General features: G+C 44.6%; 1 protein-coding gene across 1 annotated transcript in view; it reads left to right on the forward strand.

Moving 5' to 3' along the window:
* LOC133975843 (disintegrin and metalloproteinase domain-containing protein 12) overlaps nt 1-12,740 on the forward strand; it is a 77,758-nt gene that overhangs the window by 33,486 nt on the left and 31,532 nt on the right. The window contains exons 4-6 of the mRNA XM_062413857.1: nt 4,439-4,517; nt 9,766-9,842; nt 11,740-11,926. Of these exons, the coding sequence (XP_062269841.1) occupies nt 4,439-4,517; nt 9,766-9,842; nt 11,740-11,926 (343 nt within the window). The remainder of the gene's footprint in view (nt 1-4,438; nt 4,518-9,765; nt 9,843-11,739; nt 11,927-12,740) is intronic.

Here is a 12,740-nt window from a genome sequence, read left to right on the forward strand (position 1 = left end):
TTCTTTCTAAACGCCCCCCCCCCCCCCCCCCCCCCCAGCATGGAGACAGCATGACAAAATGTAAACATGACAAAATGTAATTATACGGGTATAGCTCCTGTCTAACTGATGCCGGTAAATTAACGAATATCTTTCTGTCACATTCGTGCAGCGGCAGCAGCACAAACCTCGGGGATATTTACCTCCTGTTGTGTCACACTTGCAGTTATTGCGGCTGCTTGGTTGTCAGCCTCGGGGGGGGGGGGGCAGGTGCTGTGGCATTAACTTGCAGTGAGTCCCCCCCCCCCCTCGATGCCAACCCCCTGTCAATCAGACGGAGCCCTGCTGGAGGCCCATGCATGTTAAATGGAGGGGGCATGACCCCTGTCCACATCCTTCTCCCATCCCTCATTAACGTCCCTCTGATTGACAGCTCAGTGTTGCTTACATCGTTCATGGTGCTCAAGTAAAAGTTTTTCCTGCATGTGTTGTGCAGGTTGCAGGTTTTATGTGCTGGTTTATCCGGCTCCAGTTCCTTAAAAGGAAGACTAGGTCCACCACGTTCTAAATCTGTTTCATTGCAATCTGAACACCGGTTTATTTGCCTAATGCTTTTCCTCATTAAAGCACAAGTGTTTACCACAGCTGCCAATAAACCATTAACCTCGCAGCACATGAGTGGGAGAGTTACCAGCTGAAGATGCGAGAGCCAAGACCATCACGGTTTAGGAGGCACGTACACACTCCTGCTGACCAAAGGTTCGAAAACCTCCTCGCTGCTCATTTACTGGGATCCATTACAGCTTGATCAGTTATGTTTTGATCATAGATTTGTATTTGGGCCTTTTTACTGCTTCATAGTTACGAGAACATTTGAGAATACCTGTAAATAATTAGTTTTCCTCCTCTACTATTGCAAACAAAGCAAGAAACCAGGCAAAAAAAACAAAAAGGCCAGTTGATCTCATTGCACCTTGTTGAGTTGGACTGTGGTTTGGTTTCTCTGTTTTAACTCGACTAGTGCAGTGGTGCCTGATCTGAACCTGCCTGTTCGGGGGGGAGAGGCGATGGTCTAGTGGTAGAAACTTGGACTATGGGCAGAGAAGGTCTCTGGTTCGACTCTGGTTCGACTCCACGGAGAGACAACAAAAGACGAACCTGGATTGTATCTGACCAAAAATCCAAGAGGATTCTCCCTACCCTGTCTAGTGCCCCTGAGCAAGGCACCTTACTCCCCCAACATCTGCTCCCCGGGCGCCATACATGGTCGCTCACTGCTCTGTGTGTCCTGCACCAGATGGGTCAAAAGCAGAGGTTAAATTTCCCTACCTGCCTGTGCATGTCTGTGCATGTGTTTGGGACAAATAAATGCATCTTAATCCTCTTTGCTTGATCTGTGGTGATGCTGGTTGCAGCTTTTTATTTTCTGAAACTGTAAATGTGTGTCTCACTGTAAACGTGAGACTCAGCAGATTGCAGAGAACCTAGAAGTCTGGCCTTCGCTGCTTCAGACCTGTTTACCTGTCTATTCAAAGTTTGGTGAAGCTCGACCCAGTACGCAGAACATTGACGAGTCCGAGCCGCGACTTCAAAATCGATTCATATCGAACGTGTCCAAATAAAAAACACACCCAACTGGTGATGAGACGAACGTGAGTCACAGACGGACAGAGATTTCTGGAATTATTAGAAGATAAAAGAGTCTCTGTTGCCCAGTTTGATAGATGAACCAGTGTTGGGTTTTAAACAGAACCTCTAGTGTGATGTAATGTGAAAAAGATGTGAGACCTGATTGTCCAGCGTAATAGATCTGTGCTTGAACGCGGTTGACGCAGGGATCTGCTGCATTCAAGGATGCACTGACATTTGAGAGTGTCAAATTGAATGAGCAGAAACCAAGGGCCACCTCCAGATTTTTTTAAATGACGACATTAGCTCAAAAGTTTGATCCGATACCTCGCCGTGAACTTGGTTCAGAGCTTGCAACAATGTGTGTCCTCACCAAACGTCCTTAAACAAGACAATAACCACCTCCCCACGTCTGTATATTGAGATTTACAGGAAAACATATGGATCCCACATGGCTGTGTGCAACATGTGCTTCTATACCCACTCCCTCCCAGAGTGCTGCAGACAGGCAGCGAGGCAGATACACACACTCACCACAATGGATTGTCTGTTGTGTGCAGATGTTGAGGGTGTGTGTGTGTGTGTGTGTGTGTGTGTGTGTGTGCGTGTGCGTGTGTGAGTGCGAGTGTGAGTGTGTGTGTGTGTGTTTGTGTGTCTGCCGCCGCGCACAGACCTAATTAAGACTGAAGAAACACATCATTTTATTTGGCTCTTTCCCCTCTTTGGCCCGGCTTTGATCCGATGATTATTACCAGCTCTCTGGCTCTGCAGAGGAGTGCAGTGTGTGGGGGGGGGGGGGGGGGTGGGGGGGGGGCATTGTGTCTCATGCTGACAGCTCCCAAACAAAATAACCCCCCCCTCCCCAGGTTGTTTCAGCTGACACTCCCAGCTGGGTTGTCAGCGATGAGGTCAGTAAGAGAATCCAGCTGCCTGCGGTGGTTTGGTGCTCTGCTGCGGATCAGCCTCTCCTGGTGTCCTGCAGTGTGCAACACATGGGTTAGGGTAAGAGGCTCAGACTCTCTCATCCTCACCTGCACAGTCATGAACACATATGACATATTCACTTATTTGCCATTGATTGATTGGTCCACCAGAGAAAGGACCTAATCCTGTGTAAGTGGCAAGGAGGGCAGCAAAGAAATAGTTTTGCCCCTAACAGTTTTCCCCCAAATTGTCTCGGCTATATACAGTAGAACCTGCATCCCACCTGCTTGTGCGCAGCTGCCCTCAAGTTCCCTGATCGAACCTGAGAGAGAATTAGCCGGGCCCAACCCAAACCTGACAGGCATTCTGTTCTTCATGTCCTAACCTGACCCAAGCTCGATGTTTTCCCTGATTACTGTTGTGCATCATGAAGAAATCTGTTAGACAGTCCAGCCCAAACTCGGCCCGACTCACCAGGGGTCCCGATGGACTCATGTCTTGCCTCCACACTCTAGTGGGCGACTGGGGTTAGTTTCCCCAAAAAGAGGTTCTTGGCCTGATGAAAGTTATCACTATGAAGTGTTGGAAATCACTATACCTGCATAGTTAAGCTTTGCTCACCAAAACATGTAGAGCAGACATATGTTTACGAATTGGTGTCATTGCTCACAAACAGCATGTTGGAGTAGACTGCAGGAAACTGGAGCCACTGTTATATAATGGCAAGCCAGGCTATATTAAAACTCTAGATCATCTGTAATACTTTCAAATGAGGTTAAAGTGTTATGCTCAACCGATGCAGACTACATTTACTGCAGCAATGTATCATGAATTAACTCTGCAATATCCAATCGTATTTGTTACAACCCGACTCTAGAGCCGTGACAATGAGGAAGACGCAGGATGAATAAATATGATAGTAATAAGTTTAACAACATTCAAGAACAGAATAGAGATACTCTAAAATGTGATCGTCCATAAAGTCCGTGGTGAGGGGATGGGATGGATAACCTCAAGAATGTTCATGCACGGCTACTTACATAATTGATATGTGATCAAAGCAGCTGGAACATGTGTTCACTTAGTTGCTCTGATAAAAGGAAACAGATTCCTATAACTGTGTGAGGTGACTCACTTGTACTCGTTTACAACACAGTGGGTGGAACCTGACTTCACTTTTGAATAATTGCATTTGTGTTGTTTTGCTAAAAGCTGCAGAGTCCTGTCTGGTCGAGAGAGACCCACTGAATCCAAAACTCATTCTGCAGGTACCAGGTGACTAATGAGAGTGGTCTTGTACACATTTGTACATATTTGTACAACTGAGAGAGACCCCCCCCCCCCCCCTCCCTGCAGCGGAGATGTGCTGTGTTGATTTATTGCGCTTTCTAGATATAAACTGTAAACGGATTCACTTGCTAACCTCAGACGGTCACTTTACAGCGTTATCGATTCCCCTCTGTACCTCAAAGTGATTCCTTAACCATAGTCCTGTCAGCATCATCTCCCCCCCCGAGCCACGTTTATATCAGATCATGCCACACCGCTCATGCGCTCATCGCTCGTTCCTAATTACGGTTCGACCGTCGCGCGGAATGAGTTATGGATTGATATCCAACGCGTCTCCGCGGTGCATGCATGTGGCGTGAAAGTGGTGTAATAGAATATGTCACCGCAGCCTTTTTATCCATTTTCTCTCCTAATGTCCACAGCTGCTCGGTTCAATTCATGCTCTCCTCCGGGGTCAGGTTGAGTTTTAAATCACTCTGCGCTGTTTATCTTCCACGCAGGTTCCAGCAGCAGCGGTGGAATATCCTAAGAAACCGTGATTGATTTTTTTTTTTCCCCGGATAAAGCCCCTGAGGGTCTCTTCTGAGTGTTTGTTGTCTTTGTGTATCCTTTCCAGGGGCCTGTTCGCAAGTAACTACACAGAAACCCATTACCTGGAAGATGGCAGTGCGGTCACAGGCGCTCACAACTTCACGGTATGCTTCAACAACTTTGTTATTTTTATTCTTTTCCTCTTTTTTTATTTTTTTTATCAATGCTGACATGATAGATTTCTGATCTTGCAACTGTAATGTTTTCCTCTGACTCCCCCTCTCCCCCCCCCACACACACACATCCTCTTCCTGTCGGGGCTCTGTGCTCCTATGAGGGTCAGTGAGGAGGTAAAGGATAATGTATGTTTCCGTTAGATCCACTTTTAAACCTCCTGGAATTCGGCAGCCGGTACAGGTGAGTGAGAGCATTCTCGGTCTCTGCCAGCGGATGAATATTTGATGAAATGAAAGGCGGACAGAGGTCAGAGAATAGACTCAGGTTTAGGGAACAGCGCGAGTGTTTTATAATGGATAAGCTTAAAAACTGGTTCGGCACGCAGGTCTGCAAGAAAATATTGAATTAGTGAACATCTAAGTGCACTTCAAAAGTCACACTGACTGTGAAATATTCAGCACCCACCTACCAGTGCACTTTATAAGCATTATTATCCTGGGATAGAGCTTTCTATCTCAAATATTATAATAGTAATCTAATAATAACTTTATTTGTACAGCACTTATCAAAACAAGGCTACAAAGTTCTTCACAAAATAATACAGTAAAAATGCGTCTTTTAAGTTTATCAAATGACTTCATATTCACTAAAGTCGACTCCAACTCAAAGCAGATGTAGACAACTTACACAGCAACACACAAAGTTTTTCATTACATCTCCAATAGGGCGCTATGTCATCTTCTATCTTAGTATTTGTGGTTTGTAAGTTAATTTTCTCAATAAACTACACTTGCCTGGTTGTGTTTTTATCCAACCACAAAGTTTTGGGTTTGGACTTTTTCTCATGTCGTGCATCACTATTTTATGACATTTAGTATTAGGGCCTTTTCAGAATAAAAACACTTCTGAGATTTAAAGATCAATGGTGCAATATTAGGAGAATACAGTGGTGAGATTATGTCAACTGCTGTAATCTAAATGGGAAAAAAGTAATGTTTAAGAAGGAAGAAAGATGAAGAGAAGCCGTGCTCCTTCTGGGACCAATCTCATCTGTTCTGCAGAAATTCCGAAATGTTTTTAAATACTACTCTGTAACCAACGACAACATTACAGTCAAACATTACCGAACATTTCCTCCTTCACTAAAGAGGCAGAGGCCATGTGAGTCTTTCCTTAACAAATACCCAGTTTCTCACACAGTGTTTTTCTGACACTAATGATAATGTAGAGCTGATGAACCAAAAGAGGAAGTAATTCATTATTCATTGTATCTTCTGATTCCCCCGAATTTAGTCTCATACTATTTCCACTTTATTCTTGTAATCTCAGATGTTGTTTCCTTTAACTGTTTCCTCTAAGAACCTACTCTGTTGTACTTCTGTGGTTTTGATGACTGTAAAGAGATATTTTAATCTTTAAAAAGCGTTCTGACTTCAAACACAAAATGCTTTTGAAAGCATCCTCAGTAGAATTTCTGCAGAAACATGCAGACTATCAGGACAATGCTTATGCAGTAAACTATAATTAATGACTTTGCTGAGGCTGGATCATGTGGAGCCGTCTCCACGCCTGGCAGCCTCCACCTGCTCGCCTGATTTCAGGGATGTGATTATCCGCCGTTTGCAGAGCAATTAAACATCTCAATTTTTGTTCACATAACCGGAAAGCATTTGAAAATAGACAGCCTGTGAGGTCTGTGTACAAAGCCGTGCATCCTATTTATAGCAGAAATCAACAAAAGAGGAGATTAATGTTATTCAATAATGGCCAGCCCACGCAGTAGAGAGCAACATCTGGAGCTGGGTCCATCGCTGGCTGCCTGGGCTCGGGCCCCGCTCATCAGAACCGCTGCCAGTCCAGAACATGAAGACAATGGAGAAGCTGCAGCCGGGTCGGCTCAAGGTGCACGCTGATACACGGAGAGTTCACGATGTAGAATAGAGAGAGCACATGGAATGAGTTGATGCTCAGATGAGTGGATCAATATGGGGCTGCAGCTGACAGGCGTTTTCCATACGGAGAGTATTCGCTTCTAAAGAAATGTCTGAGGATGAGGAAGGATTCCGAGATAATTCCTTCATGTTGCTGGATTTGTTTGCGTGTCTTCCGAGAGTGTTGAAAAGGAAAGATTCAACATCATCTCCTTCCAACTGGTCCAGGGCCTGTTGGAAATGGATTGTTCTTAAGCAAAACAACACAACCTTCAGACCCAAGTTCTGTAAGTCAGCTTTGTATAAAGCATTTCAACACTCGCATCGAATTGGCGGAAAATAAAATAATGAATCATCAAAATGATCTAGTGTTGCCAGATATAACTGCTGATGGGGCAGTTTTGCCAGTTGTCAGTCACTATGAGGACTGATAAGAACACATCTTTTTTCTGGGACTAACTTTTAAGCCCCACAAGGCACTGATTGCTTGTTCATTAAAGTTTTCATAATATTGAAGGAATCGAGCATCAAACTCTGCACTTAACTGGGTCATTAACAACACAAGTGCCAAGCGAGAGGCCGATAAGATGAACGTTCGGGACATACGCCTTCCACATACAGACAGAATTAGTAGGTGGATGACCCCCTAACGATTTTGTGTTGCCCACCACGGTGATTGAACCTCAAATAAATCCCGCACTGGAGGGATGGCTGAGATTAACAGTTTGACGTTTGTGTACAGAAAGATCACTTCCAGTAACCTGCATCCAGCAGCCCAGGGAAACTAACGGACCTCTTCCAGCCTCCCCTCATTCCTCTCTCATGACGGCAGCCGGCTCTTCACGGGAGGGTCTTCTTCCTTTTTCTTCCTGGAAACAACCCGATCTTAAGAGAATGATCTGCAGTTAATTGATTTGTCCTGCTCGCAGGGAGGAGACTGACATGGTGATCCGTTCAGTGTTCAGTTGTGTGTCAAAAGGCAAGGTACTGCTGGGAGTGACTTCAGCGTGAGTCAGCCCTCCCTCGGTTCCCTCTGTCTGTTTTACATCGTCGCCCTTTCCACACTAAGTCCATAACACAATAAATGACCGCCATGTGCTGTAACCAAAGCCATCTACGGGGAATATGAGTCACCTGCATGGATATTAAAGAGTTAACTGGAAAGAATGAACGCCCCGACAGCGCTCGGACCTGGGTATCCGCCCACATTAACCTCACGATTAGTTATTAATCTTCCTTATCATCATCTGAAGGTGTGTGAGCACGTTCTCCTTCTGGGATCTTTCTGCAAAACCCTTAGAAACAAAAAGGTCTATTTCTATCCCCTTATGCCAATGCATCACCGTCATGATCTCATCAAAGAAACATGAGGTGGTAGCATTAACTCAGCGTAGTAAAACCGGCCCCTACTTCCACTCCCCCCCGCTACACTAAAATTCCATATTTCATGTAATGGGTTGTCCTGTCTTAGCACATTTTTACATCGCTATAATGGATTGTTCTCTTTCCAAACACCTCTAGGTGAAGATATGGAGAGTGGCTAAATGGGTGACGGCTTTCAAAGGGTTTGCGTCCACTTCTTCAATGTCCACTGGAATGAGATATCGTGTTTTTTTGGCCTTGGGAAGTCAACAGCACATCTCGTTCAAAGAATCCATACTCTTAATATGATCTATTTTGCCTTATGCATGTTTTCCCATCATGTGACAGCAGTGCAGTGAATACATTTGCGTACTTACAGGTCAGGAGGTTCAGTTAGTGAACACCAGAAAGAAAACAAACACGTGATTTCAAGGACCTTGACGGAGGAGCAACGACATCTCGGAAAATATGTTACATTGAACCTTGAAGTGTGTGGGGGGGGGGGTCGGGCTACAACCACAACCAAATCTGACTTTCTGCATTAAAACATTATAATTGTCATGATACTTATTCAGTGCTGACATGGGGAAAATATTTTTAAGACATGTCCAATACATTCCTCATTTCTTCTTTTGGCACATTAGTCTGATTAAAAAGTACCTGCCCTTTTCTTTGAGAAAAATGTATTTGGCACATACTTTGACATTCCGTCCTCATCCCCTCCACTAACATGGAGGAGGCAGGGTTTATCACCAGGTGGCCATTGAGATGCTTTGGCTTCACTTTTGAGGATCCGGCATGTCGTCCATCTTTAGATACTCTTAGGACTCGTAGCCCTGGCTGCAGATTTTGAGCTCAGAATTTGGTCTGAACGAAATTTATCCACAGCTCTGCCCTGTGTGAAGGGGTCTCGGCCCTTTTTGGCCCCTGAAAACCAATCGAGCGTGATTTGAATGATGCAGCATATTATCGCTGCTGATCATGTGCATCCTTTCATAGTTGCAATTTACCATCTTCTAATCTAGTGGCTTCTTCCATCATAGCCAAGGCTACCACTGGTTTGATGATTGTCACACTGAATTCAGTCGCCTCCCCTCATCGAGATCTGATCCTCTATATATAAAAATATTAGTTAAAGCAGCTTCAAATATTAAGCAGCTGTAATCGAGGATCAAGAGTATGAGAACAAGCCTGAAACGTTTAGACTGAAATACACTTTTTAGCATTCCTGCTTTAACTCGCTCACGTCAGAAGTGAGAGAACATAAACTAGATCATCTTTTTTTTTGCAGAATCGCTGTGGAACCGTCCCGTGATACGCAGGGATTCCCTTCAATACCAGAAATGCACTCGGGTTCTGAACATGCAAAATCAGCAGCCTCTGGAAGTTCACCACATTCAGGGAACCTTGAAATTTACTCCCTGCGCTCTATATTTAGAGACATTCAGAGAACGGTGGAAACCACCCATTTCCTTGTTTTCCAGAACTGGGGGGCGGGGGGGGGGGGCCCGCTGGTCAGACCTCACCTGAGCGAGGTCGTCTCGGCTGTAGCAGAAAGTCTGTTTTCACTCTAAACCAGGCACTTCCTCCCTGCCGCCCTGGCTGCCAGGCGTGGCTCAATAAACATGGGCCTAATTCACCGCTCTTCCCTCCCTGCTGCGGCCTGACAGGTGGTCCACGAGTGCGGGTACCTGGGAATGCAGCAGAAAGCCAACGATTTGTGCTGGGCAACGAGAAACTCCCACAGATTTCAGTCCCCATTAGCCCTCGGTGATGAGTGGGAACGGCTTCCTGCTAAACCCTGTAAAAGGCCATTTCCCCCTCCAAAGTTAATTTGCTCATATTTCACAGGGTATCAGGTGGAACTGCTGTTATTGAATTGTATGTGAAATTGAACACGTTTTTTTTTCTCCACATTACCTCGATTCTTCTTGTTCCTCAGGCAAACTGCTACTACCACGGTGAGGTGCGGGGTCGCGTGAACTCAGACGTCAGCCTCAGTACCTGTGCCGGGATTAAGTAAGTGTATCAGATGCTTTTATTTTCACGTCTGATGTGGCCGTAGCTCTGGTCTGTTACCTTGGTGTTAAACTACAGAAGGAGACAGAAAGCCCAAAGTGAAAGTCTCACTCACTCTCTCTGCTGTGGTGACTTTGGTGGATCAATGCGAGTGATAAAAGACGTGTTTGGGGGCAAATTCAGGTTTAAGCGCATTTCAAATTGTACAATATCAGTACAAGTTAAAAACAAGAACGTTCACCGCTACAATAACATTATTTCTAACTAGATATTCAAAGTATGAGGATGTCTGAGACCTACATGTATCTGCCAGCGTCTTCATTATTTGTATTGGTCCAGGATCAGGGGCGGATCCAGGACTGGGGGAGTGGTACTGGCCCCAACTTAAATCTGATTGGCCCCTGAAGTGCCCCTGTCCTGTCATTGGTCTTAAAACAAACCAGTCACTTAATAATGATACCACAAGTCGAGTCCAAGTCATTCGTCTTTGTCTCAGATCCTAGGAGACACGAGACGATAGACGATCACAAAAGGTTTGTAAAAAAACCTGAACGTCCAAGTAACCTCCAAATAAAGTTGCGTAGATATTCTATATTTTGTATAAGTAATTTAATCCCATGTAAAATGATTAAATAGAGTTGGGGGGAAGATGCAGTAAACTGGATCAGCCTTAAGTCTCGGGATTGTTGCCAGTTTTGAGGAATAACGTGCCAACGGGACTCGGTAAATAACGTTTTTTTTTTCCTCCATTCTAACAAGCCGAGATGAATCTTCTCCATCCAGTTGTAAAGCAGTGAACGTGACATATTGTGTAAGGCTTGAGACAAGCGAGAGCCTTAAGTGCTGAAAACGCTGTGTTTGCAGATGTCAAACAGGAGTAATGATAGCAGTAATATCTCTAGACACCATCAGGAGTGTTTTCACAAAGAAGCCAAACGTCTGCACAGTGATTCACCTGATTGTGAAGCCCCCCCCCCCCCCCCCGCTCTTGACCTTGGTATCAATATTTATTTATTTCAGTTTTGTTGCGAACTGTCCTGCACGTCACTGGGCCTCCTCGAAGAGAAAAACAGATTTGGGGTTTGGGTTGGCTGTGCTTGTGCTTTTTGGGGGAGTGTTGGGAGTTTAGTGTGTGAGTTCATGAGGCTGGGAGTATTGTGCAAGGTTTATTCGAGTCTCACAGAGTTTTCAGACATGAAAATGTCCAGAAGATTGGGTCTGGATATTTTACAGTGTTCCTTTTACATTATGAAGAGCGCAGCTGGAGAATGTGCGGGTCAGATGCGTTCTCAATACCAGGAAAATGTCCGGAATCTCATTGGTTTTCCAGACTGTATCTTTTCTTTCCTCTTTGTTTGTTAGTTTTTTCAGTTTAGCATCAACTCGCTAGCTGTGAACTTCCAGATATTTTTCCTGCTGTATTCTCACATGAACTCACTCCGACATTTTCCAGAAATTTGACGTAAGGGCTGGCAGAAAAAGTTCCACATCCAGCCCCTCCCGCAAATCCTGAAAGTGTCTAAAAGTTTATTCTGGCCTTAGCGATGTTGCCTAAACCAGAAAGGCTTCTGTTGTATCACAAGAAAAGTTAACAGAGAGGAAATAACAGCCACACCTCTGGACAAACAAAGAGATTTGCTCCTTCAGGCAGAATGATCATCAAATGCTAATTAAATAGATCAACACTGGTATTATGCTGCATGATGCTGAGTGAAGAGTGCACTCATCACTAATGATGTATCGTCTTTACTGGTTAAACTCATAAATCAAAATCACTTTACAAGATGAATGTCCCAGTGTTTTTATTTGCTGCACATGTGAAATGTTTCAGTGCAAAGTAAAGATCTTTCCATTCACTTCTTTCTGTTCCTCTTCCTCTCTCTCTCTCTCTCTACAGGGGTTTCATATCCCTCGAGGGCAAGTCCTATGTACTGGAACCATCTGCTGATCACAATGATGGGACTCACTGGATCTACTCGGCTGAACACCTCAGTTTGGCTCCCGGCTCCTGCGGCCATGATCTGAACACCAGTCATCCCACAGAACATGCAGACAGCGGTCCATTCAGGACCTTCAGCACAAGGGTAAGGATTCTTAAACTGGGTCCGGTTCTCTTTACCTCCAGGTACGAGTAACCTTCACTGAGAACGGGAAAATGTAGCGTCCAGATTTATAAAGTAAAATTAGAATTCGGTTCATGCTCCATAATCCCTATAGGCTTCAATAGCATCCACTTTCCTTTTATTTTATTTATTTAATCATTTACTAGTTGGCAAGGTTTTTATTGCACTCCCAGGTGATAGCAATGTTTTACTATATATTCTTCTATGAGATGGATGGATGGATGGATGGTGATACTGTGGTTCTCCCTGTAATGTCATGGGGGGGGGATGTTTATTCACAGTTACAGCTGGTCTATATAAAGAAGCATGTGAAATCGATTTTGTTTTTATTATCTCTGCCCTCAGGACGCTGTGACGTCATCGTTTGGAAGCATTAATACGACCGACCTAATGAAGGCTTCCACATGCCTTTTCTATTCTCCCAGCTTAACAGTGTCTGAAGAACATTTTGGTTTTAATCAGCAGTAAAACTAAAAAAAAAGCACAGTGAGATTCACAAGCCTTCCCAGCACTTTTAATTTGTTTGCTGGGGCTGTGCTGTGACAAGGCATTCGCTGACAGAAAATCATGAATCAATCAGCCGGAGTGAAAAACGCTCCGACCGCTTAGTTGTCAGTTAAGCAAATGTGGTCCCTCGGCTGATATTTCTCTTTGTAATCTATATTTGGAGTCCCATTGCACGGGGCTGTGAAGGATCGCTCACCTCAACCCTCTTAACAAGGTCATTTGCAATGTAGATATTGGTAAGTGGCCGGCTATATCTTTTACAAGCTGC

This window comes from Platichthys flesus, chromosome 20, assembly GCF_949316205.1.
Source record: "Platichthys flesus chromosome 20, fPlaFle2.1, whole genome shotgun sequence".
Classification (NCBI taxonomy): Eukaryota; Metazoa; Chordata; class Actinopteri; order Pleuronectiformes; family Pleuronectidae; genus Platichthys; species Platichthys flesus.